This window comes from Hippichthys cyanospilos, chromosome 4, assembly GCF_059441005.1.
Source record: "Hippichthys cyanospilos isolate Australia breed blue-spotted pipefish chromosome 4, RoL_Hcya_1.0, whole genome shotgun sequence".
Classification (NCBI taxonomy): Eukaryota; Metazoa; Chordata; class Actinopteri; order Syngnathiformes; family Syngnathidae; genus Hippichthys; species Hippichthys cyanospilos.
Genome location: NC_142372.1, coordinates 27406717 through 27432785, shown reverse-complemented (window position 1 = coordinate 27432785; position 26069 = coordinate 27406717). Strand labels below are relative to the sequence as shown.

At 44.8% G+C, this 26069-nt stretch overlaps 1 protein-coding gene and 3 long non-coding RNA genes across 5 annotated transcripts; 3 read left to right on the top strand and 1 right to left on the bottom strand.

The window, feature by feature from the left end:
* The first annotated feature begins 665 nt into the window (after window positions 1–665).
* On the top strand, window positions 666–1838 carry LOC148425244 (uncharacterized). The gene is made up of 3 exons (XR_015865269.1): window positions 666–1199; window positions 1269–1351; window positions 1706–1838. It is a non-coding gene; the product is annotated as an uncharacterized LOC148425244 (long non-coding RNA).
* Window positions 1839–6698: 4860 nt separating this feature from the next.
* Window positions 6699–21376, top strand: zdhhc1 (zDHHC palmitoyltransferase 1). 2 transcript variants are annotated; one of them, XM_088412488.1, is made up of 10 exons: window positions 6700–6975; window positions 7670–7915; window positions 7989–8164; window positions 13727–13828; window positions 18290–18399; window positions 18461–18598; window positions 18911–19029; window positions 19100–19149; window positions 19234–19342; window positions 19727–21376. In XM_088412488.1, the coding sequence occupies exons 2-10, from the start codon at window positions 7691–7693 to the stop codon at window positions 20051–20053; spliced, it is 1356 nt and encodes a 451-aa protein (XP_088268614.1). In that variant the 5' UTR covers window positions 6700–6975; window positions 7670–7690; the 3' UTR covers window positions 20054–21376. The 2 variants fall into 2 exon arrangements, with proteins under 2 accessions (XP_088268615.1, XP_088268614.1); XM_088412489.1 differs by lacking the exon at window positions 13727–13828 and having other exon boundaries at window positions 6699–6975.
* LOC148425242 (uncharacterized) lies at window positions 19444–23190 on the bottom strand. Its single transcript, XR_015865305.1, has 2 exons — window positions 22855–23190; window positions 19444–20269 (listed from the first exon to the last, which is right to left on the bottom strand). It is a non-coding gene; the product is annotated as an uncharacterized LOC148425242 (long non-coding RNA).
* LOC148425241 (uncharacterized) lies at window positions 22514–25700 on the top strand. The gene is made up of 2 exons (XR_015865306.1): window positions 22514–22676; window positions 22872–25700. It is a non-coding gene; the product is annotated as an uncharacterized LOC148425241 (long non-coding RNA).
* Window positions 25701–26069: the final 369 nt, after the last annotated feature.

Sequence of the window (26069 nt, the reverse complement as noted above, 5' to 3'; positions counted from 1 at the left end):
TTTGGCTTTGTGGGATTGGTGACAAGCGAAGCTGAGCAACAGCTTGACATTGAAAAGATTGAAGGTCGCTGTGCCAAAAAGCCAACATGACATCATGAGGGCATAGCCCCACGCGCTCCTGAGTACTCAACGCACGCTTTTCTTGCCCGCCGTCGAGCATTTTTGGCCGCCGGAGCGTCCACAACGAGCGTGTGATGCTCCATTCTGCAATTTCCGTGTGGGTGTGCAGTGTAGCGCAGGATGTTTCTTATGAAATGGCTAGTCGCTATATTAAGGTTCTACTCCATGTCTGTTGGAGAAAGAAAAGCCCTGCGTTGATGATTTGGATTCTTGGCTCCGACATTTTGTGATATATTTGTCATTGAGGTTCATTGTGGACCTGCAGGTCAGATATAGGCCAAAAGGTCATTTGTGTGGAAAGATAAACTTGCCCAATTTGGATTCCCAAAGATTTCCCTTTTCCTTTTGAAGTTTGGCGGATGATTGCCGATTAGAATTGTGACAGCTACGATGACCTTAAAGTCACATGACCGTTCCATTGGTTAACGCAATCATCAGCAGCAGGTGGATTACTAATCTTAAATGTCTTCAAATATGAAAAACATTGAAACTATAGCTACATCCACTGTAAATAAAGATTTGTGGTTGATTCAAATTAAGGGTGGGCCTTGTTTCTAGTTTGCACCAAAACTATTGAGACGTGTGCTGAGTTCAAAAGCTCATTGGTGCGTAGTTGATTTCAAGGTGTTTGGGTAGGTGTGTGCTTCCACATACCGTACATATTACATATCTGATGTTACTGGGTAATAAAGGGATTAGCAGCGCTTCTTTTTCGCCCTGGACGTATTGTGTGGCGGGAGCGACAGGCACACTTGTATTTGGGTGTATGGCTGACGGCAATAAAAAGTGCTATTTGTGGGCCTTTGTCCCGCCGTTTCTCTCCTGCACAAAATCCAGCACGCACTTTGGGAACACGCTGTTCTTGGGAAATTCTAGCCCGCCCGCACACATACACACGTAGCCCCCCACCCTACCTCATGTCCTGTCCGTGTGAGTGGTGCACTGCCAAAAACAAACCCAGCTTTTGTCTGTGAGCCGGGCGAGGATTATCAAGAACGCACACACACAACAGCAGAGTCAAGTGAGAGATTCCAAACACGGCAAAATCCTTCTCTCCCTACATTTGAAAGTCCTGGCAAGTAAGCAGCTAACGTCTACAGATTCTATGCCACCAGCTCCTTTGTCTCACACATCTATATCTTTGTCAGTGGCTCCATATGAAATGTCCCTTTGGGAGATGACGGCTTATGTGCATGTGGAAGAATCGGTGGCAGCCAGACCATCTATTTTGGCAAGTCCTACACTCGGGTTGACAAAACGCACATCTTTACAGCCGTGACTCCGTGAATAGAGGACAAACTTGATTGAAGTGCTGGCCATATGCATGGAAGTCAACTATGAGGAAGAAATCATGAGATGACAAAACAAAGCCCTACTAAGCCCACCTTTTATTTTTTGTCGTTGGGACATAATAGCATCCAAACATTAAAGAAGTTTTGTGAGCCAGGCAGTCTTGAACGGTTCTCAAAATTCACTATACTACGCACGTACCATATTTTTCAAAAACTGTAATTGTATATAGGTTATTCAGTATTTGTTTCTGCAACATATATATTGGTAGACATGGATATGTTCTGTTCCACAGTTACAGTGAATCACAGGCATGATGACCTAAGGACCTAATCACAGGCATGATGACCTAATGACCAAATTACAGGGACGATGACCAAACCACAGGCACAATGACCTCATCATAGGATCGAACACTGCGGGCTCTGTCGCCATGTTCCTCGGAACAAAGATAGCAGTGATTGCATGAACGGATAGTGTATGGCAGAAAGTGATTGTTATATTGCTGCCATAATGTCTCCCCTACCCTCACATGTGTCTTTGTAACCAGGGCCAACCCTGACAAATAAAAGATGGGTGGACAAAAAATGTACCCAGAACGGTAGAAGGTCTGCAAAGGTGCCCATCCTTTGTCCACTTTCCTCGAGAGTAAAAGTTTGTTGTCTTCCTTCTTGTTTGTTGGTCATGCAATTTTCAAGGTTGCCTGAACCTGACACCACTACCCATGCCTCCTTGGCCTTTGCTGGTAAATGCCACGGGTTTCCCAGGCTGCATTTAAGCCGCAGTTCGTTCACACTACAATTACCATTCTTTAAAATACGACTGGTTGCGTGGTCCTGAAAGGCGTCCGTAATCCGTCTTATCATGCGACTTGAAAGTAAGCTGCCAAGTAGTGTTCATTCAACCCGCACGTGACCCAACGACCTCTGAACGTCTCAATTCTGCTTGGTTCAAGTTCGAGGTTAGGCGGCAGCAGCTGGAACAAACCTAAACAGCAATAAAAGAGGGGGAGCCGGGTGGATTTTCTCTCTCTGTTCCCCTCTCTCTCCGAGCTGGCACTGCAAAAAAAGGCCATGGCCAAAAATCTCCTGAATTTCTTTCTGGAACATAAGAAATTGCCAATGTTCTGGCTCCTGCATTCTGGCCCAGCTTCTCCGTCGGGCCATTTGTTGCACTACATCTGTAAACGCTGCAGGTGTTGCCATCATGTCCTCATTGTGCGTGACGGGCACTTCATTTGGAAATGCGAACCGCCTCATGAACACAATGTGGGAATTGAGCATGAGCAGTGTGACCGTAGCTTTGGATTTATAGGCACGGAGGTCGAGAACCATGTTCGGTGCCTGAAGTCACTGTTCGCCCATGAAGAGACCGACGGCTGAGCGAGCGAGACTCTGCGGCTGTTTGGCACAGACCCTAGCCGCCCATCGGAAACCCCATTGAAGGTCAAAGGTTACCTTCGTTGCCCACTTGGTCCCCAAATGCTGCTGTCATATCTTGTAACTAGAAACTAGAAAATGTGCTTTCTTTTAAAATTTAACTTTTTTTTTTGGACAAACTTTCTTTTTCTTTCGCCATCCCATGGATCAGCGGTATAATGAACACAAGTTGATTCCTGTGCACTCGTAAATTTTATACTAGCACCCGTAAATTTTCAGTTTAGGGAATACATTTCTTAAAAAAAAAAAAAAAATCACTGCTGTGTGTAAAAATAGACAAAAAAGTCTGAACATGTCATAAGGGGTGGACGCGTGAAAACAATGGAAGCAACAAGATCAAAGTGGTAATAAGTGCGTGTGTGTGCGTGCGTGCGTATGGCTTTCCCGGCAGTGAGTGATTGTGGGTGTGTGCACGAGCGAGCACTTGCGTGCGTGTGCGCTTGAGCTTTTTGTGGCTTTAGAAGGAAAGGAAGTATAGAAATATTAATAATACAACATAATAATACAACAAGTGAGCACACAAACACCTTCACAAGACTCAATGCATGCTATCCCAACACACAACCCTATTTGATGTTATTTCCTGTTTTGTACTTCCGGTCATAGCAACACCCCTGGATAACCCCAATACACACACACACACACAAACACACACACGTGCATGGCTGAAAAGCCTGTTGGGGGCAGTGCAAGGGCTTTTGGTACCCTCCACTTTGCTGCTGCTGCAAATTGAAAGTGTCATAGTTTTTTTCGACAACTTTCTAGTCACCTCAAAATCCTCACGACTTCTCCCCCAAAAGTGCCCCTATGCACACACACACACACACACGCACGCACGCACCCGCACACACACACGCACACACACAGTTAAGTGTCTACAGATGTCTCTCCTCTGGCTGCTCTGACATTTCTTCACAGGTTGTTGGAGACCGCACAGTAACGGCGTGCGTGCATGCGTGTGTGTGTGTGTGTGTGTGTGTGTGTGTGTGTGTGTGTGTGTGTGCGTGCGCGTGTTCCTCCTGAGATTGTTTTCGGAGAAATTGTGTGTATGTGTCTCCCTTTGGTTTTGACAGAAAGCGTGTGTTTACGTTAATCCTTTCTTGATACTTTGCAAGCTGTCTCTTGCGCCCAGGCGCTAATGTGAGAGCCGGCTTTGCTTCCAAAGGCCATTGGGCAACGTGTCGAGGAAACCACACAAAGAGTCGATTGGCAGTGCGACTGAGACACCAGGAGGCGCCGGAGCGTGACAGACTCTGGGCACAAATGAGTACACGAGAGCGTATGACAGTGCACTTGAGTGCCGGCCCACGTCATGAGCGGAGAGAGCAAAAGCCAACAATATAGGAGATGATGGGAGTATGGGCAGCCACGTGACAGCGGGACCATACAAATCCTTGAGCACTAACGGAACTTGTTACACCCGCACACCTTGGGGGTTTTCCCACCGCAATGGGGAAGTCCCCTTGACATAATGCCGTTGCTAAGCCCTAACCCCAACCATGACGACGGATTGCCTAACTTTGAGCAAAATCCCTTTGTTGTTCCTTAAAAAGAGGTCGCAACGTGTGGGCTCCACCAAAATGCTCCTGCAAGAGGTCCCCACAAAGACGGTAAAACCTGGAATTTGAGCCCCACTCTGTAGCAAATACCAGAAGTGTCTTAAGTTGTGATGTTTAAGCCTTCAGTTATTTTGATTCATTTCTTTAGTATTGCACTGAAATCTCTTTGTGATAGTGCTGGTAGACATAACTCTTTTAGAGGAATCCAGGCACATTCCCTGCCACAGGAAGCAGCCCTGTGGGGCTGGGGTTGATGGAGCCCTAACGGTCAAGCACATTGTCAGAGGTGAACCAGGAAATGTCATTTGAGTGTGAAAGGAGAAGACGACTTCGATAGACTATTTAAGAGTAGAGCAAAAGGTCATTCGCTTTTCTCTAGGGAAGCAGCTTGCTCTGACGTGAGCAATATGATACGGGAATCAAATCTTTTTCCAATCAAGACTCCTAAGTTGGAGAAGTCTTCATTTCTATCGCCAACCTGCGTTGGCTGCCGCTCCAGAAACGCGGCTGGGCCAGAACCACTGCAAGCTCTTTTGTTAAAGAAATTCACCACAAACCAAGGTCACACGCACACATGTTTGTGTGTGTGTGTCTGTGTGTGTGTGTGTGTGCGTGTGTGTGTGTGTGTATGTGTGTGTGTAGGTGTGTGTGTGTAGAGGGGGAGGGGGTCCTGGGAGCATGTGCAGATGTCACATCCTGACAAGTAAAAATGTTCATTTCCATCTTGTCGTGTGTGCAAGTGTGTTTGTGTGTATGTGCATATGTACTGCGCCTGTGTGTGTGTGTGTGTGCGTGTGTGTGTGTGTGTGTGTGTGTGTGTACTTGTAGATTCTTGGTTTTGGCTATATGCTGGATTTGCCTCTCTAGCACACGCGGTTAGGAGTGATAATGATTTAAAAATCTCAACCCATTCTCAATCGCAGTAAATAACAATCTGGTTCTCTTGTAAATTCATTTTTTGGGTGCCACACCCAGAGTGAGGAACAATTTCCGGCTCTTACTGATGTCCTCACTACGATAGAACACCCCTGGGCACGTGTGTATGAGCTTAAGATTTTATCGCTCATGTCCCTCATGTGCTGTCGTGTAGGTGAAGTCGTTCGAAGCTTGTTTCTATTAGAAGGGGGGGGGGGGGGGGGGTCTGAGCGTGCCGGAGCTCGGACCCCCCCTCCTCCTCCCGACGAAACAAGCGGACATATTTGAAAGCTCTGCGGAACGCCGGTCAGCCGCTGGGGTCCACTGCAAACGTCATTTGAATTTATGAGTTCGGCCCCCTCCATAAAAGAGGCAGCCCGCTCTTGCCCCTCCCTCCGGTCTCGAATTTCTTGCACTGGAGCCCTCAAATTGTCACGCGCGCCCCTGTAATCCACGCTTCCATGATTTAGCTGATGAAATATTTGTTGTAATTTTTTTCAATGATTTCTATTAATTTATTTTGCCGCCGTCGTTTGGCTTATAACACTGGTGTCAAAGTCAAGGCCCGGGGGCCAGATCCGGCCCACCACCTCACTTTTTGTGGCCCTTGAAATGCTGATTTGACTTCAGGTTTCTAACTAAAATACCAAAATTGCAAGTTGTCTTTAACTTTTAAAAACTTGTGGGAAGAAAAACATTTTCTTACTCTCCAAATCTTTTTTGAACAGTTTTTGCCGGCTTCTGATATCAAATCTTGGTAAATGTGTGATCAACACACCTAAAATGTATTTGAATTCACAGTCATTCCGGCCCTCTGACAGAAACTATCACTATAATGCGGCCCAAACTAAAAATGTGTTTGACACCACTGGCTTATAATGTTTGCATCTTATCCTGGCTAGTACGGCGGAAAGGAGAAGGCCAGACGTTTAGTCAACACTTTGGCCAAGTCAACATTCCATCACAAATTACGTCCAGTCCCATTCTCGCAGTGGTAGGAAATTGATAAATATGGAACTGTTTGCGCGTGCAAACAGCAAGAGTTCGTCATGTAGGATATATCAATGTTTTTTGTACCCCTTGATCTTTTCATGGCAATATTATTGATTTGGCGTTTATTGGTTGAGGTGTACGTAATGTTTTTCTTCTATTTCAGACACCGCTATTCATTAAATGACTTTATAGTGCATTTTTGTACGAGTTGAAGTAAAAGCACGTCAAATTCAGAGAATTGCCAACTGGCTCATTCTTCGATTGGCCCGTGCTTGGGCGACGGCGCCCTCCCCGCTTGCTAGTGGTAATTGTTCATCGTACGACGACGACTCTCGGTGCGTTGCCACGGAAACGACCAGAGCCGGAAGCGAGCCGCTTCCGCCCTTTTCCGCTATAGCTGGAGCAGTTCCGCTTCAAGATGGTGGACGCACTAGCCTGACCTAGTCGGCGAGGCTCGCTCGTAGTTGGCGGACGCTCGCCTTTCTTCGTTCCGGCCGTCCTGTCTGGACGTCGGCGAGCTTTCCCATCCACCGACTGAAGAGGAGAGGCTAAAGCAAATCCGTATCGCTGGGCCGGCAGACGAGCCTCGGCTAGGCTGGGCTGGGCTGGGCTGGGACAATGCTGTCCCCTAACCGAGTCCCGCTAAGGCATCTTCAAAGGTGAGCCAAATGCCACTTGGCGACTGTGGCGATTTTCTTTGCGCTCTTAAACAAAAGTGTCTGTGTCGCCTTGCTTTGACCCCCCCCCCCCCCAAAAAAAAAAAAACAGTTTGAATGTACCTGTAAATATGTGGACATGGGAAAACTGCTACATTTTTCGTATATAAATGTTATAAGCATCGACTTGCGCATACCCTGTGGCATTATCTGAAAGAAAATTCTGAATAGACATCATAATATGGCCACTAATTGATTAATAAACAATATTAACTTTAAAGCGTTTATCCAAAAAGGAACATTTTATACACTTTTCCAATGTATTGCAAGCGCATTCACATTTTCTTTAGCAGTCTGAAAAGTTGGCAGCGCCATGCTTCCAAAACATACACCATCATGTTGAATGGTATTCATTTGTTGAACGTCACACCATCATGTTGAATGGTATTCATATGTTGAACGCCTTGCTGGGGACGAAGCGTTTTGGAGAAATGGAGTCTTACAGTTGAAAAATAAAAGTTACAGTTGCAAAAAATAGCGATCTACTTTCTTTAGGCAGGCCAAAATCCCAAGATATTTTAAGACTAATTGAGGTGCTCATGTTTTTTTTTGTGTTTGTGTGTGCGAAAACGGCACCAAGACGGCAGCGACTTTATGTCTGACTTGATGGTTCAGAGTGAGTTTGTTTAATGGCTAGGACGGGGTGAGGGAGCATGGGATGGACACGTGCACCAAGATCCTGAACCGCACGGCTCCGGCAGGAGGCGAGGAGGAGGATGGTGCCGGGCGGCGAGGCCCGTCGTGCTCGCGCATCAACGGCTGGAGCTGGCCTCCTCATCCCTTCCAGATGTTGGCCTGGCTCCTGTACGCTTACTTCGCTGCCGTGGGCCTGGGCGTTCTGGTGCCACTGCTGCCGGTGCACTGGATGCCGGCCGGCTACATTGTATCCTTGCTGTCAGCTCAGCTTTAAGCGCCCGCGTCCGCCAGTAACGCGTGAAGCTTCCCGATGCGCTCAGTGCACCGGCGTGACGCTGGCCTGCCACCTGTGCACCCACGTGATGGCAGTCAGCGTGGACCCGGCCGACCGCAACGTCCGAATCAGGGGCCTCCGGGGCCCACCTCCAGTTTTGGACCGCTCCAAACACGCCCACGCAATTGAGAACTGCCACTGCTACCTCTGCCAGGTGGATGTGTGAGTGCACCAACATTTTAAACAGCATCACATTATTTCTGCACTTCGATTGGTTTAATCTTATTATTGGTAAATACTTGTGGCTCTATTGACCGGTGGGTGACTGACTTTGGAGTCAACCAAGTTCTATGCACAACTGCACTAGAACTGCCTAGTGACTGAAAACACCATGCTTTTAGTGCACAACTATGGAACGTCAATCCACGAGGGCCGATATCCTTTGTGTTTTACAGGTTCTCTGTAGGAGCTTAAAAGTCATCCTAATCATTTGAATCAGGTGTGATTGGAGGGATACTTTAATAGTGGCCATCTAAGACTGGACTTTGACACCTATGTTCTAATGCTTCGCTGAGCTACAATTGACATTTAGAACATCTCAAGACAAATGAATGGGCTGAAAACAAGCAAAAGAAAACTGCAGATGTTAATGAACTTGTAAAGTGGCAGTCTTTCTCTGAAGCCTTCTTTTGCGCTTTGACGCCGAGCGTCTGTTTGATGATCTCCTTCCCAGAAACGAAAGCATAATGGAATTTGTCTCGCTCCCCGAAGCAGCGCGCAGGCCTACATGCCCAAAGTGATGACAAAATGTATCTGGCTCCAGTTCGGAATGTGATGTCCCGATTGTCAACAGAGATGCTATTCAGATTGACCATTTGATTCTTCAGCTTGACGTTCAGTCCAATTCCGATGGCTTTCGACTTTTGTCAGCGAGCTTGAGATTCAGACAGATTTCGGTTCTTTTGTTTGTCACTATTCCATTTTGATGATTTAGTACAGGGGTCCCCAACCTTTTTATTACCAAGAACCCGTCAACACTTGATATTTTTATTGGGGATAGGAGGGAAATCAACTAATTTTGGACATACTATAAATGACAACATTTTTACAAAGTACTGTTGACAGACACTGAGGCCAGACTTCACAGAGAGGTAGTACATGTGTGTCACCGTCACACTGTCTTTCCTCGCTTTAAAATGTATAGATTATATTTGTGCCACAATCGCGAGCGGGCAAAAAAAAAATGAGCGCTTAAAATAAAACTGAGCGAGCAAAAACAGATTTTGAGCACAGAAAAAAAACTATTGCGCAAGCAATGATAAGCATCTGAGCAGGCCCCGATGGATTTTGAGGATGGAAAAAAAAAAAAGTTGCTCGCTCAAAATTCCTTTTTGCTCGCTCGTTATAGCCTTCTCTCGCGATACTCCTCCCTCCCTCGCTCAACATCGTGTTCGCTCAACATCAAGCTCTCCCTCGCTCGAGTCGTCTTCTGCGTGCGCTCAATTCTGCTCACACGTTACGTTTGTGCCACAAAAATAGCCAATCAGAGCTTGTAAAAGCACATTGATTGACAGCTTGGTATCTAATGAGATTGCTTGTTGTGTTCACCTGGAACAAGCAAACGAGAGTGCGTCACATCAACTTGGGCGGGAGGAGGTGGGCTCATATCATTAAACTACACAAACTAACAAGGTAGTTCTGTCAAATGATATGTTACAGCAATAATAATAATCGTTCCAGGTGAACACAACAAGCAATTTCATTGGATACCAAGCTGTCAATCAATGTGCTTTTACAAGTCAAAGTCAAGTTTATTGTCAATTTCTTCACGTGCTTAACATACAAAGGAATCGAAATTGCGTTTCTCACTATCCTCTGCATTTTACATTTACAAAAACAAAGTGCAGGTGCGCAAGACGAGACAATTGTAAAAACTCGATTCTTATCTATAGTAATGTAATGTGCAGTATGTTAGAGCTACTTTGCCTAGTGTTGCTAAACTAATAACTAAAACTAAAAACTAAATACGAAAAACCAGGTATGGCAAGAGTACCCCAAGACAAGACATAAGAAGCAGCATATGACAAGACAATCCAACGGTACGAGACAAAGCAAGACAACTGACTGTGGTTGTCCCAGTTGTGTGCATTTGAGGTAGTTGTTATAGTTCTAAGTGTAATCGCTAGTGCAATAGAAGTACAGTGGTACCTCGGTACTCGACCATAATCCGTTCTGAGGTGGTGGTCGAGCACCGATTTGTTCGAACACCGAAACCAATTTTCCCATAAGAAATAATGGAAAGTATGTGTCAAAGTCAAATTTATTGTCAATTTCTTCACATGTGCTTAACATACAAAGGAATCGAAATAGCGTTTCTCACTATCCTCTGCGTTTTACATGTACACAAGACAGCTCGGCGTCCAGCGGCCTGGCCACAATTAGGGTTCCGCTGGCCTTACCCACGTCGAAGCGGCTGTCGTAGTTTCCGCCTGTGATCTCGAACCAGACGTCGAAGCGGCTGTCATAGTTTCCGCCTGTGATCTCGAACCAGACGTCGAAGCGGCTGTCATAGTTACCGCCTGTGATCTCGAACCAGACGGGAACGTCCGAGGACATAACGCTCAACGCCACACGAACCGAACTTTCGTCCTGGGCCGACGAGGGAGTTACTCCTTCCATGATGACGCTAGCTAACTGCGACGCGAGGTCGGACACTCGTACACCGCGTTCATATTTTGCTATAATTTCCTTCTTCGGTTCAATAGTGGTCCTCATTGTTTTCCTCTTTGCCTTCCCCTTATCACTGTCTTTCTTTGGACCCATTATTAAGGGCTAGAGCAACACGAAAAAGTTTAAATCCGGGAAGAAATACTCGAACAAACGTCTTACTCCGCTGGCGGTCTGAGTTGAACTGGCGCTTACCCGCTGGCCGAGAAGGGCCGAGGAGCGCGTTCGGGTCGGCTCGGCTCGGCTAGTCGAGAACCGAAAATCTGTTCGAGGTCCGATGCATTACCTACTTGAATTTTTTGGTCGAGCACCGATTTGGTCGAGTATAGAGGCGGTCGAGTACCGAAGTACCACTGTATAATTATAAATAAATATGGCAGCAGCAAGTCTGTGCAAATTTTGCAAGTGCATGAGCAAAGTTTGAGTTTAGGTGTGTGTGTGTGTGTGTATGGGGGGGGGGGGGTCCAATGACCTAAACTACTTCTTCTGGCTGGGGCTGAGTGTGGGAGAGCAGAGGGGAGAGAGAGAGAGTTCAGCAGTTTCACGGGTGGGAAGGGGGGAGAGTTCAGCAATCTCACGGCCTGGTGGATGAAGCTGTTCCTGAGTCGGGTGGTGCGGGAGCGGAGGCTCCTGTACCTCTTTCCGGAGGGCAGGAGGCTGAACAGACTGTGTACAGGGTGGCTTGTATCGGTGACAATCGTGATGGCTTTGCAGCTGAGGTGGGTGGTGTACAGGTCTTGCAGGGAGGGGAGTGGAGCACCAATAATCCTCTCAGCTGTCCTCACTATGCGTTGTAGCGCCTTCCTGTTGTAGTCAGTGCAGCTCCCGCCCCACACGGTGATGCAGCTGGTGAGGATGCTTTCGATGGTTCCTCTGTAGAATGTGGTCATGATGGGTAGCGCGGCACTTGCCCGCTTCAGTTTGCGCAGGAAGTAGAGATGCCACTGTGCTTTCATGGCCAGAGATGCAGTGTTGGTGGTCCAGGAGAGGTCATCGCTGATGTGCACCCCCAGGAACTTGGTGCTGCTCACCCTCTCCACTGCAGCACCATCGATGGTCAGTGGGGGGGGGTCAGTCAGTTGGGTATGGCCTCTCTGGAAGCTGACGACCATCTCTTTGGTCTTGCTGATGTTTAGCAGGAGGTTGTTGTCTTTGCACCATCTGGTCAGAAGCTCAACTTCTTTCCTGTAGTGGGTCTCGTTGCCGTTGGAGATGAGGCCCACCAGCGTTGTGTCATCAACAAATTTCACGAGGTGGTTGGAGCTGTGGGTTGCTGTGCAATCGTTTGTCAATAGGGTGAAGAGGAAGGGGCTGAGCACACAGCCTTGTGGGGCCCCCGTGCTCAGGGTGATCCTGCCTGAGATGTTGTTGCCAACACGCACCACCTGAGGCCTCTGGCTGAGGAAATCCAGCAGCCAGTTGCAGAGTGAGGTGCGGAGGCCCAGTTTGTCCAGTTTGCAGGTGAGTTTTTGTGGTATTATGGTGTTGAATGCTGAGCTGAGCTATGAACAGCACATATGACTCTTTCTTGTCCAGGTGGGTGAGTACCGGATGGAGGGCAGAGCAGATTGCGTCGTCTGTGGATCGCTTTGCCTTGTAGGCGAACTGATACGGGTCCAGGCTGGGGGGCAGGATGGATTTTATGTGTGACAGGACTAGTTGTTCAAAGCACTTCACGATGATGTGTGTCAGTGCCACCGGACGATAGTTGTTGAAGCAAGATAGGGAGGATTTCTTTGGCACAGGTGTGATGGTGGCAGCTTTGAAGCCTGATGGCACAATGGCTTGCCTCAGGGAGGTGTTAAAGATGTCTGTAAAAACATCTTTCAGCTCCTCTGCACAGTCTTTCAGCACCCTGCCAGGGATGTTGTCTGGACCTGCTGCTTTCCTGGTGTTGATGGCGGAGCGTGTCCTCCTCACGCTGACAGCAGACAGGCACAGAGGCTGGTCGTGCGAAGGTGGTGGTGTTTTCTTTGGGCGGGTGGTGTTCTGGTCCTCAAAGCGTGCAAAGAAACTGTTTAGGTTGTTTAGCAGAGTGATGTCGCTATCACAGGTGCAGGTTTGGAGTCTGTGATAGCCTGAATGCCCTGCCATAGGCTGGTGGCATTCTTTCTGTCCTTGAAGTGAGAAGTTATCTTGTTTGTTTATTCTGGTTTGACTCTCCTGATGCCACGGGACAGGTTGGCTCTCGCTGTTCTCAGAGCTGATTTCTCCCCAGCTTTGAAGGCCTTGTCTCTGGCCCTCAACAGCCTGTAGACATCTCCTGTTAGCCATGGATTCTGGTTGGCCCGTGTGGTGATCCTCTTGATGTGGGTCACGTCGTCCATGCATTTGGTGATGTAGGAGGTCACTGTGTCTGTGTACTCTTCAATATCTGTGATGCTGTAGGTGGCTGCTTCCTTAAAAATGTCCCAGTCTTTTGACTGTTGATAGCCAAGCTCTGATTGGCTATCTTTGTGCCAGAAACGTAACGTGTGAGCAGAACTGAGCGCACGTAGAGGACAACTCGAGCGAGCGAGAGCTCGATGCTGAGCGAGCGCGATGTTGAGGGAGGGAGGAGTATCGTGAGCGAGAGCGAGATGTTGAGCGAGAGAGGGATATCGCGAGCGAGCAAAAATTAATTTTGAGCGAGCAACTTCTTTTCAATAGTTTTTTTCCTGCGCTCAAAATCTGTTTTCGCTCGCTCAGTTTTATTTTCTGCACTCAAAAAAAGGTTTTTTTGCACGCTCGCAATTGTGGCACAAAAATGTAATAGCAGCGGCCAGAGGCAGCACCAAAAAACAAAGAGCAAGCCAAACAAAGCACAAAGCAACGAACCGTTAAAAGATAAACTAAAGCAGTTCCAAAACATTATTTTGGGTGCGGGCCATTCAGCCTGGTACCAGGTGATCCATGGACCGGTACCGGGACTGGTGGTTGGGGACCTCTGATTTAGAATGCCTTTCCATTTGGATCCTTTCGGTCAGAATTTGGATGAGCTTTGGATGCCCGGCTGTTGCGCCGAACGTAGCCCGGCCTGGTGCGTGCTGAGCGCTTTTCTGTCTGCGTCTTTTTCAGCGGACCCAAGTCCAAGCACTGCAGCGCATGTAATAAATGCGTAGCCAACTTTGATCATCACTGTCGCTGGCTCAACAACTGCGTAGGGAGCAGGAACTACAAGTCAGTTCGCCTCTTGCTCTTCCTTTACCTTTGCACTCTACCTGTCTGCCATTCTGTGAAACTGCATTGTGTGTGGATAATTGGGTCGTCACAATCGGATATTTTTAGAATCCGGGGTTCTCATTTACGGGAATGATCATATTTTATTTGGCTTCTAACTGTTTCGGAAGCTATTGTGTACGGTGGCCGACTGGGGCAAACGCCCAGCAAATGACACAACACTTTTCCCAAAATGTCGAGACGTAATTGTTTTTCATAAAGATTTGTCATTTTTCATCCTTGAAAAGTAGGTAGAAAAAAATGCAGTGAAAATGTGTAAGTTAGTAGAGAACCTCAACCTTTAACTCCTACCCCCCCCTTTTGTCTGCTTTCAATATGTATTTTATTATTATAGTGAAATAATTATTATTTTTAAATAGGCTTTTTGCATCTTCTATGTATACTTCTTAGGATTGTATGTTACATTTCTGGGATTACACTGTACTATGCCAACATGTTTTGTACATCTGCATGTTCATTTAATGTTTAAAAGTTGGAAGTTGTTAAAGTTATAAAAATATATATATATATACTAGTAGTTATATAAAAGACAGTAGTGAAAAGAAGCTCACGTGGGAAAGGATTGTGGGCCATATCATGTTCATTAGTACCTACATACATGAGCTTGTAGATTTTTAAGTCTCTCTTAAATATCAAGTAAAAACAAAATACACTATCCACTCCTTCTGATTTGGCCTTGCAGATTTAATCCTTGTCAGATTTATTATCCATTCTGTGGAGCTGCTGCCATGTTTTCAGCAGACTTTTGTTATCTGTGTGGCAAAAAAACCTTTGTGAAATTTAATCATCAGAAATGTGTGTACGTGCACTCTTTCAATTTCAACGTCAATAATGTGTGCTTATACATTCATATTTTCCTTACTAAAGAACATAATCTTGGTTTTTGATTGAATTAGTGACAATTTATATCTTGCAAACCAATTTTGTAGCTTGCATAATTTATTTGTGGTTTCTGTAACTAAGTTTTTCAAGATTTTCACCCGAGTGCATGATTGTAGGATCGTCTGCAAACAGGATCAAATTTACTTTTTCAGACACCACATATACAATATAATCCCAAATACTGTACAGCAGTGGTCCCCAACCACCAATCAACTGGTACCGGGCCGCGTGGGCTGCACCCGAAATGTTTTGGGGATGATTTAGTTTACAGTTCATACGTTTGTGCTTGATCTTTGTTTTTTTTTGGCGCCACTTCTGGCCGCTGTTGATATTACATACATATTGAGAAGGATGATGTGGTTTTTAGAGCAGCCAGCAGGTGGGGACCGCTGCTGTACAGTACATTGCCAAATATATATCTCTAATATATAAGTTAACTTAGCCATTATTATGTAATACTGTGAACGATGAAACTGAAATGCTACAACAGATTCAAAGTAAAGTGTACCTTTTCTCTCTCCAAGAGCTGGTCAATGAAAGCACTTCCACCGCCGATCTGGTCTCACAATGGCATCACCTAGTGGCCTGGTGCATTTCCGTTATGAGATTCACAACCTGCTGTTGTTTTTCACCGGGTGTGTGTTTCCGTTTTGGGAACAGTGTTGTGCCATTTGCAACACGTTTCCGTTTTGAGAAATGTGTTGTGCCATTTGCAGCGCAATTTCACCTGGTGTATGTGTTTCCGTTGTGGGAAAAATGTGCCATTTGCAGCCATTTGTTATCGTTATGCATAAGCAAAATTTGTTTGTGGCTGAGCTTTTTGCAAGTGATTGACTTCTTACTCAGCTCATCCTTTCCAACCTCCATCCATCCACTCATCCAATAAGGTCAATGGCTAATGTTTTTCTGATTCTGCACTGTTGGTTTGAGGATAAAGGGATGCAAATAAAAACTAAACTGTTCTTTCAATCTGATCTGAAAGATTAACCATGATTAAATACCGTTAATTCCCCAAATACAGTATGCACCTCTTAAATGGATGCACCCTTAACCGTTGGGGGAATATTTGACCCAATTCAGGCTTTTTTTATGTTTTTGATGTGTGATATCAAAGGAAAAGCGATGGATACAATATTGCATGAATTATCAAAACATGACAGCTTTCAAGATGCCACGCTGCCGTCCCATCGAAATGCTTGCAAACAGGAGGTTCAGATCTACACCCAGTAGGTATGAAATTTAGCCCATGTCGGCTCATTTACTGCCATTCAGACCAAGTTGGGTGATAATAAGGCCAGGCTAGTGAAAAATCCCCGGACACCAAGGGGTTAATTTTAGGTTCAAATTCTGGTATTTTATATGTTACTGTATATGTGTATATGTTACACATCAATAGTTTGAGGACAATGTCAACTATAGCAAAACAGAATGACTCATCTTCCTCAACTCTTCATATTTTCTTGTGTTTATTTCCTTTAGTTATATATTTGTTGCGCGTTAAGCATGTTTCAGATGTCCCACAGGTCAGTGGACGTGGAAAGCCCAAGAAGCAATTGTGGGTTTTTTTTCTTTTCTTCGTGACGCAGCTGCAGTTCATTTTGCCATAAATACCTGAAGTTGCTCGAAATCCATGTTTCACCAAGTTTATGAATGCCAAAAGACCGCAATTAATTAACTAGTCTAATACCTTTTTAATTTTCTCGATTCTTAATATCTACTGGAGACATTGTAACTTTGACATGGCACTGTCTGTTTTAGTAATGTTCTTGCGCGTGAACAAGGGCGGGCTCAATCGGCAGTTTAGCCTGCTCGCTGCTTTTACTGAAAATAAGGCCATTACAAGCTCACAAGCTCCTTTTAACTGCAACAGGCACTGGCTGCCAACTGACGTTCGTCCTCTTGCTCTTCATGTTAAGCTAATGTTCACATCTGTGCGTCAAAATTCGCCTTATGTGGCTGATGTAGGGCTGGGCGATAAATCGATTTTATCGATTAATCCGGATGTTTACTTTTGAGGATTTATTTTTATGAAAATCGATTTTATTTTGCGCCACCAGTTCTGCCGCCTGCTGAGCTCCCGTAGTTCAGAGAGCGCGGAGTGCCCCCCCCCCCAAGCAAAATAGCAACGAGCGGTGCAGATCTCACTCCGAAGAAAGGAACTGTATCTTCAGTTATTTAGAACTGGTTCGGCTTTGTGGCGTCAGACAAAGAACAAACATCACCTCGCTGCTAAGTTTATTTAAAGGCTGTTGCTACCAAAGGTAGCAGACTACCAATTTACTGCAGCACCTTATACAGAGGCATGCTACCGAGTGGGAGTGATGTGTCATTTTACGACATGAACAAGACCATGGCAGCCCAAGTAACGCTAACCCCACCAAAAGACAACCTACCGTCTTGGAGACATTTACAAACTGTATGCCATATGATAAAAAAAGGGGGGCCCGGTGGATATGGCGTTATATTTGTGCCACAATTACGCACGCGCGGAAAAAAAATTGAGCGGAGAAAATCAAACTGAGCGAGCGAAAACAGATTTTGAGAGCAAGAAAAAAACTATTGAGCGCGTAATGATAAGAGTTTGAGCGCGCGCCGATGGAGTTTGAACACAGAAAAAGAAATTGCTCGCTCAAAATTCCTTTTTGCTCGCTCGGGATAGCCCTCTCTCGCTCAACATCTCGCTCTCGCTCGCGATACTCCTCTCTCCCTCGCTCAACATCGCGTTTGCTCAACATTGAGCTCTCGCTCGCTCGAGTCGTCCATAGGTGGAAAGCTGTCACAGATGCAGTCGCAATAAATATTGCAAAAAAATATGGTGCCCATATACACCGTGGAAAAGACAGGGTCTATTGACCTGCTGAAAGTTTTGGACCTTAAGTACGTGGTAACTGGATACTGAATGGCAAGTTGTTAAACTTTTGTAAATGTTTTATCATAAGCGGTCACATGCACTTTATTTCATGTTATGTTTGTGTCACTGTCAGAAAAGTTTACTGAGAAGTTACATTTTCACAGTTGTTTCAATGGAAGGCTACTATTTACTGTAGATGTTTAATTTTATTTGATGCAGATATTTAGTTAAAATTATTCAGGGAATTAAAATAGTGACAATACCTTTTTGCATATCATACAAGCATTTCTTTATTTCGCAAAGCATGTTCAGGTAACTGAAGGTTTTATTTGCACTTTATTTTATCAACCTCAAACAAGGGTCTTATGATTTTATGTTGAATTTCTTTTAAGATAATTTGAGAGTGCATTGTGTCAGTTTGGAGCTAGATAAAGCTTACTGAAAAGTTACATTGTCACTTTACAATGGCAGGTAGAGATTGCCATCTCTTTTGTTGTGTGGCTTGTTTCTATCACTTTAACTCCAGAAAAGAAAATGTAAACAAAATAAAATTCAAACTTGTTTTGAACAATTTTTTTGTCATCTGCAAATTGATTTTAGGTATGGGGGAGAAAATCGTGAGTCTGGATTTTTTGTGACGTGCGTTTTAAGCCGTCTCCATACGTCAGGTTGTTCCTGTACAGCGTGGCATCAGCCGTTGTGGGGGTGTGCGTCCTGCTGGCGCTTTCAGCGTCCGTGCTGACGGATTTCTTCTCAGAGCCCAACAAGCATTTGCAGGGTGAGTCTCACACGCCGCCGGCCGGTCCTCACGCGCGCTAAGCGACACTCTTGGGGCTCAGCCCCCAACCAGACATGGCCAGGGGTCCCTTTGCTGCCGGCGCCCGCCGCCGTCCCGGCGCTGGCCGCCGTGACGGGTGCGCTGGCGCTGCTGGCCTGTGTGCTGCTCTGTCACCTGCTGCTCTTTCACTTCTACCTGAGTAAGTGTTGCCCCGTCCTGTGCGCATGTAATAACCGCAAAACCATTAAGATGCCTTTAATTGATTAATTTATTTTGTCTTTTTTTTATATAATTTTTTTAGTTTCTATTTTATACTTGATCTTTTTAATTGATTAGTATGGCCTTCCTGTATTGACAGAAAACTCATGGTGTTTCAAAATATATCGTAAAAAAGGCCATCTATGGCTTTGTGACCAATATGACCTTCTACCCATATGCAAAAAAAAAAACCTACTAGAGTATTGTGTGGGATTCCACTTGAGTGTTTTGTACTTAAATATGTGTATGTGAGTGTGGAACAGGTTGAGCACGTACGAGTACATTGTGCGCCAGCGCCACCGTCAGGACGGGAGACAAGGCGCCAGCCCAGCCCGCCTCAAGAGCAATGTCCATCCGCCCGGCGTCCACCTGGTGAGTCGCCACGCATCGTAGTCTCTCGCGTCTCACATCTCAAGTGTGCACCCCATGCCGCCCTCACCAGGTAGTGGCGCACTCTGCTATGCCGGGGTACACCCAGCCTCCACCCGACCCGTAAGACTTGCTCCGGCTTCGCAACTCCGTCAGCCCTGGTTTGCCGCTCAACCTGCCTGCATGTGCGCATGTGTGTGTTGAAAGGTCGGTGGCCAGGGGCGGTGCTCAAGACATGGCTAGTCCAGTTGTGGAGCTAGAAGGCCCTCCCACCAATTCCACACAGCACAACTTGTTAGAGCACACTTGCGCGCAGGTGAGCCTGCACACGCACTTGCACACACACACACACATAAAGTGCCATGTACCAACCTGAGTGCACTCATGCTAATATGATGTCATCATTTAGCCAGTGTGTTGATGGACTTGAAGCTTTGGCTTTGCACGTCCAATCGTTCTTCATTTTATTCACTGATGATGAAGCAAATATGTGGGCCCCTCTTTACAAAGGTGCGGGCTTCCTATTTTACACGGCAGTGTTAAGTGTTTCACGATTATTCTCATTCATTTGACTCCTTTGAAGATGTTACAGTAACTTGTGAAAAACTTTGCAAATGGAAAAGAAAACAAGTGTTCTAGAACTAACACACATAATGATTTGAGACTGTGTGTAAATGTGTGCGCGTGGTCGCAATCCCAGAAGATGAAGAGGAAGAAGATGCGTCGACTCGGGGCCATAGGCACCGACGCCGGCCATCGGGTAGAGGTTCCCCACCAGGTTGTCACCTGGCTGCCGGGTGCACCCTCCTTGGAGCCCCGCCTCCCGCCTGTCCGTGCTGCCGCCCCTCCCGCTGAGTACCACTCTGACTCGGCCGAGTCCCTGGAAGAACTTCCCGTGGCACTGGACAAGCTGGGTTCGCGGGCCCCACGCCGGAGCACCGTTTGGGCCTGCGGTGAGGCGGCTGCTGCGGCGGCTTGGGGCCAGGCCAGGACGCCCTCCTCCTCCTTGGCCGGATGGCGCCGGTGACCCGGCTTCCCACGCAAGGATGCCACCTTTTGTCAGTGGCTTTTAGTCATCCACCGGCCAGACTGCCGGGCGGGCCACCTTACCTCTTCATCGTTTGAAGTGACCGAAACGGACTCACTTGCACCTCCTGGGGTGGGGGGGGAATCCGCATTTTCCATCCCTTTGATCAGCAACACGTTTTGAAGCTGTCCAGGACGTCCCAAACAGACTTGTAGGCTAGATGTTAAAAAACAGAGGTGGGCATTTGATGTTTATTGTTTTTCTTTTTCGGATGGAGTGTTTTTCAAATCCAATGAAGTTGGGGCATTGTAAAATACTCAAACGAGAAAAAAGCGATTTGCAAAAAAATCTTTTAACTTTAATTCAGCTGGATACAGCACAAAGACAATAGATGTTTAAATTGAGAAACCTGATCGTTTTTTGGAAATGTTGAGTTTGATTCCTGCAGGGCGTTTCCTTGAGTTTGGGACAGGGGCATGTTGACCTCTGTGTTACATGGCCTTTGTTAAAAGCCTATGGGGAAACCCAGGAGAGCAATTTTTAAGCTTTGATGGTTTTTTTCCCCACCACATGATTATGATTATTTTGTCAAGTTTATACCAACATACTTACAAGTATATAAGGAAGTTCAGACATTTATCAGAAATTTGGAAGAAAGTGAAGTGTTCCAACAGCCACAGATGGTGATCATGACAAATGAGCAAATCTCCCATTTCGTCGGGCTCACTCCGCAATTTTCTAATTGTTTTCCCTGGGTGGTGACTTGGCATCATGGGAAAAATTATCAAAATAAGTCACTTTCAAACTTCCGTGGTTTCATGAAAACGTATTTTTTATTACCAGTTCACATGCAAAGTTTACATTCTGAAGTTCAACGCACATTGACTTTGAAAGAGAGTGGCCTCCATCTCCTGAATTTTGGATCATGTTTAAGTCTTTCACATCTTGCCCACAGTTTTACCGCATAGATATCCTGCTTGTCCATCAACTTCAAAACATTTTGCATAATAAACCCCTCTTCCACCCCTGTTTTGATGTATCAGAAATAAGTGATTTGTTTGGATTGGTTGCAATCACAAAATATTTTTCAACTCCTAAAACGTCTTACTAAGCTCAAATTGCACGTCTGTGTTGTTGCCCATTCATGTTTGTCCGGCCGGCTGGCGTGCCAGTGACAAAATTGCTAAAACGTCTTCACAAATCCAGATAACTATTACAAATATTTTTTTCATTGCAAAATGTTGCAACTTTTTCAACTGTAATATCCATCATTGAAGTCTTAAAGGGGCTGTAAAATAAAGTCCACTTTTTTGGAGCGTTTAACAGTGTTCCAATGTCGATTTCCCACCCTGAAAACCCCCAATGCGTTATTTGCCTTCATTGAAGCATTTCTAAAAAATTCAATGCCCCTTTGGTTTGCTTTTGGTTCTAGAGCTGAGGTGAGATTTTGCAGCCAGTTAACGGCAATCCTCCATTTATTAGCTACACCATTTTTTGTAGAAATGCAGTGCTGGGTGTAATGCATTACAAAAGTAATGTAATTACTGTAATGCATTGCCCTTTGCTATAACACGGTAGTATATTACACACTTGTACTCATCAAAAATGAGGGTAACGCAATACATTACTTTTTTGCCTGAAAGTGGTGTTTTATTTTCCCCCAAATTTGCCAAAAACACCACGAGAGCACAGGAGATAAGTCCGTACACAGGATGGACATACGCCCATTAGTTTCAATTTGTCAGAGCGACAGACAAGAAGAATATAGTTATTGTTAGGTGCATTTTGAGCGCGACACCTAAGGACCTGTCCACTTCGCCAAATGGGACCAGTAAATTGACAAACCATTTAAAGCGGTGGCATAGTAACGTGAAATTAGCGAAAAGAAAACATGCGGAGGATTGCACTCTTGCTCAGGGGATTACCACTTCAACTTGAAGTGTATTTTGGGATGTTCATTCACTTTTATTAAGTTCTTTAGTATTTAGTTAAAGCTTCATCGCAGTAGATTTGCCAGTGTAATTTTTAAGGCAACAGAAACAAAGGCATTCTTTTTGGGCCTGCCTTGGGGGCGGGGGATTGCTGCCCCCCGGACCATCTGACCTCTTGACCAATGAGTATTTGCTACAGACATGTAATTAGAGTAGTATTTACTGTACTTTAAGTAATTTTTGCCTGTTCAGTACTTTGTACTTTTAGAATTTCTTTTTTCATGACAACTTTTTACTTTTACTCTCTACATTCAAAACACAAATATCATACTTTTTACTTGCTACATTTAAAAAACTGCCTAGTTTTAATTTTTATTCATTTTTAATAATTCACAATAAAAGGACTTTCAGCATCTTTTCCCAAATGCAGGAACGTCCCACAACTGTCAGCGCCACATAACCTGGAGCGCCGAGAAAAAAGCTGTAAGTAGCTTTTGCTAGAAGCTAGCGTCACATAGGACACGGACAAATAAACCGAACAAGCACAGGCTCAAGAGGCTAAAGCCCGCAGCCATTCACTCTCACCCATGGCCTTACTTGAAGGTTTTATTCGCGTTCATGGGGGAAGCCAAAACGTCATGGGGTGATTGCCTTAAAGACTTCTCTGTTGAATCTCAGAAAAGCATGATAAGGTTAGTTAACTAAACGCCACCACCGTTACAACTTCGGTTAATCGTTAGCTAGCTTGAATATGTTCGCAACGTGGCTAACGTTGGCTAGCTACGCTTATAAAGATAATGCTCATGTCGTTAGCTGACATTGTTTTATTCTAAGCTTCTAAGCGTTTTTTTTCCTTAATCAGAATCTTACCTCTGTGTGCTCGCCAGGAGTTTTTGCAAGCAAAAGTTCGTCCGACATGTTTTCTGCCCTGCTCGCCAGGAGTTTTTGCAAGCAAAAGTTCGTCCGACATGTTTTCTGCACTGCTCGCCAGGAGTTTTTGCAAGTTAAAGTTCCTCCGACATGTTTTCTGCCCTGCACTTCCACGCTGTAAAGAAATTCCAGAAGGTGTGCGTTGTGGAAAATCTGGACACCGCGCAAAGTGGCTTGGTTGCAGAAAAGACGTCATTTTGACTTGTGGAGCGGCGTCGAACTCGCCGGGCGCGTTCAGCCTAAACCAAACTGCGGACTTTCTTGCAGAATTTGCTCGCTTGCTATTTCTTAAAATGAATTACGTCTCAACCTTGCGTTTGTCCCCTAGTGGTAGGATGACTGAAAGTGCTTGATTTGACTTGTACTGTACTGGTATGCGGCTTTTTAAATGTTAAGATCGCCGATTTTCATTTTAATTAATAGTGGCAGCCAATATCGTGATCGCGATTGAAATTCGAAGCTGTATAATAAAGGGATTAGAATAAAAAAAAAAAAAGAAAATATTTTTATCTTGTCTTTAAAGGTTGACATTACAATACAGTACATATTAAATGATTGACACTGTTTTTAATGTTAAGGTAGCCTTACAAATATATATTCCCAGTTATGGTGGTGAAAGTAATATAAAATTAATGCAACAGTAGTGCATTGCCTTTCAAAAACAATAATATTGTAATGTAACGAATTAATTTGAAATGACAGTCATTAGTAATAAATAATGCATTACAGTGTTGAAGTAACTTGCCCAACACTGTAAAAATGCTCAAGTGGCCAAAATGCGTGTTTGGGAGCACACAGCTGGACAGTCAACATCAGTTGTAAATAATTCACTTGCGGGCGGTACTTTTGTTCTGAATACTGGGTTCCCACAGAGAGTGATTTGAAGTGTTGATACACTGTATTGATGCCCTTTTAATAAAAGGCGTTGATGAGGCGCTATGGAGCGTGTTGATACTGTGTCGATATTGTGTCATCAAATACTGACACCTGCTGGAGGTTAAAAATCCCTGCAGGCAACCCACTTGGCAAACTGAACTGACCTCATGTATACCAAGGGCGTCTTAAGACCTAATACATTAGGAATTATGTCAGATACTTATTAAGTATAAAATATAATGAATGACCTTATGTCAAATTTAATATACTGTTATTAGGTAAATAATTATAGTTAAATGTCAATTCGCCCAATGTAATTCAATGCGACTTTTTGGAATAGAAAATGAGGATTTGTGGGATGAATATTTGGAATAAGAAAAATTTGTGAAGTCCTCACGTGAATATGTAGAATCCTCACGTGAATATGTAGAATAATATGAAATTGGAACAATAACATAAAAAAACAATTGTTAATCTGTGAAGTGATGAGTGCGCAATTGCTGTTATGGGTTGAACCATGGACACTCCGCACGTTGGCCCGGTACATTAACCTCCGTACCATCCAGCCTGTTGGTGAAACACAGATAAAATTCCAATTGACAAAGAATGGGGCTGTCTCCCATTGGGAATGACAGATAAAATTCTAATTGACAACGATGGGAGTGTTCTCCAGTGGGAATGAATGTTGAATTGGTTCGAAAAATGTGGAAAAAATATCTGCAATGTGTGAATTATGGGAATGTTGGGAATGATAACGCGCTACAAGGTGTGATTTGTCTCGTTTCAGCGGTTGCGTCATGTTGATTGACTCACTTCCTTATAAACACAGTTTGGCACGTTTTTTGCTGTGTTGACGCAGTTTAATGAGTTTATGTGTTGGCCACGTGATTGTTTTGAATCAATACGCACACTGACGCGGGTGTTGTTCCCTGAGCTCGGCACACCCATCGGCGCATAGGTTTTGCTGGACCCATCACTACTCTCTAAGTACTGACATTAAATGTAAAAGGCTTTTCAATTTAAGTAGTAGTAAGTAGTAGTAATTCAGTAAAATGCCTTTTTTTGGGCACGTGCCTCTTGAGGATGAGCGCTCAAGATGATGGACGGACACATGCACATTTGGCCTTGCTAGCCTGCCTGCAAAACTTATGAAGGGGGCGGTAAGAGGTACAGTTTAATAAGAAATTAATGCGCCAAATGTGCTGTTGGAGAAATTTAGGAATCCTTTACATATATTGTGTACTTAATCAATGTTTTTAATCAGATGTGTCAATCAAATAGGACCATGTCGATTTAGGTCCTTAATGTAGCAATCAGTAATACTCAGGGAAGTAGAGCACATGTACTAATCACCCATGTGTTAGATGTTATGTTGATTAGATGTTATGTTGATTGATGAAGTGATTTATTGATGTTTTGATTCAATGTGATTATACATTTGACACCCTGTCCTTATCATTAGGATAGCAACATGTTCCACTCATGACAAGAGTGCTCGAGGCCGTGTGCTGGTTGGTGGTTGTTGAAGTTTTTCTCAGACAGGGCCTGTCAAGCAACAATTGAACAACATCCTGGACCAGGGTCACCTGGAAGGCTCCCCAAGAAAGAAGAAGTCGGGTGGAGAAATGCGGTGGACCCGAGCACCCTTCTTACTGGAACGTGTTGCTGCATACTGCATTGAGCTACACACCTACACGCGCGCGCTTAGCTGTCACAAGATGTATTACAAGATTTTGGGTTCCGGTCACATACATCGCTCCCCCATGCATCTCTACCCTTTAGGGCCGGAACCTACATGTAACCTAGGGACCTCTAAATAATAAAACTAGGGGGAACGAGGAAGTACCTCAGAGCGCGGCAGCACTGCAGCCTTTGTGGTCCTGTCTCGTTCTCCTCATGCATGAGCATAACCGTTGCCTTCTCTCTTTCTTTTAGACAAACGCTCGGGTTGACAGTAATTGGCTTGGTGAACCTGACATGTGCTTATATGTATATCATGTTCTGTGGAAAGCATAAAATGTAATGAGGATTACATTACAAGCCCTTTAAATTGTATTCACTTGGACGGCTAGTATTCGTCACCTTCAACATCAACGGCAAGACGCTGCCCCATTTCATCAGCCACTAACAAGGGTGTCAAACTTATTTAAGCTTGCAAGCAGCATGGAGAAAAATCTATTCCCTAAATTGGCCAGGCCAATAAAATCATGCTATATATTTCTATAACTTTCAAACATCTTCAAATTATTACTTTTTTAATACTGTCCAAAAGAGAACAA

What these genes read in the sequence shown, in the direction of transcription:
- zdhhc1 (XM_088412488.1), top strand. Translation starts at nt 7,691, where the DNA reads ATGGACACGTGCACCAAGATCCTGAACCGCACGGCTCCGGCAGGAGGC. An exon ending in TACCTCTGCCAGGTGGATGT is followed by an intron (nt 8,165 to 13,726) that starts GTGAGTGCACCA and finishes CGTCTTTTTCAG; the next exon opens with CGGACCCAAGTCCAAGCACT. An exon ending in ATCCGCCCGGCGTCCACCTG is followed by an intron (nt 19,030 to 19,099) that starts GTGAGTCGCCAC and finishes CGCCCTCACCAG; the next exon opens with GTAGTGGCGCACTCTGCTAT.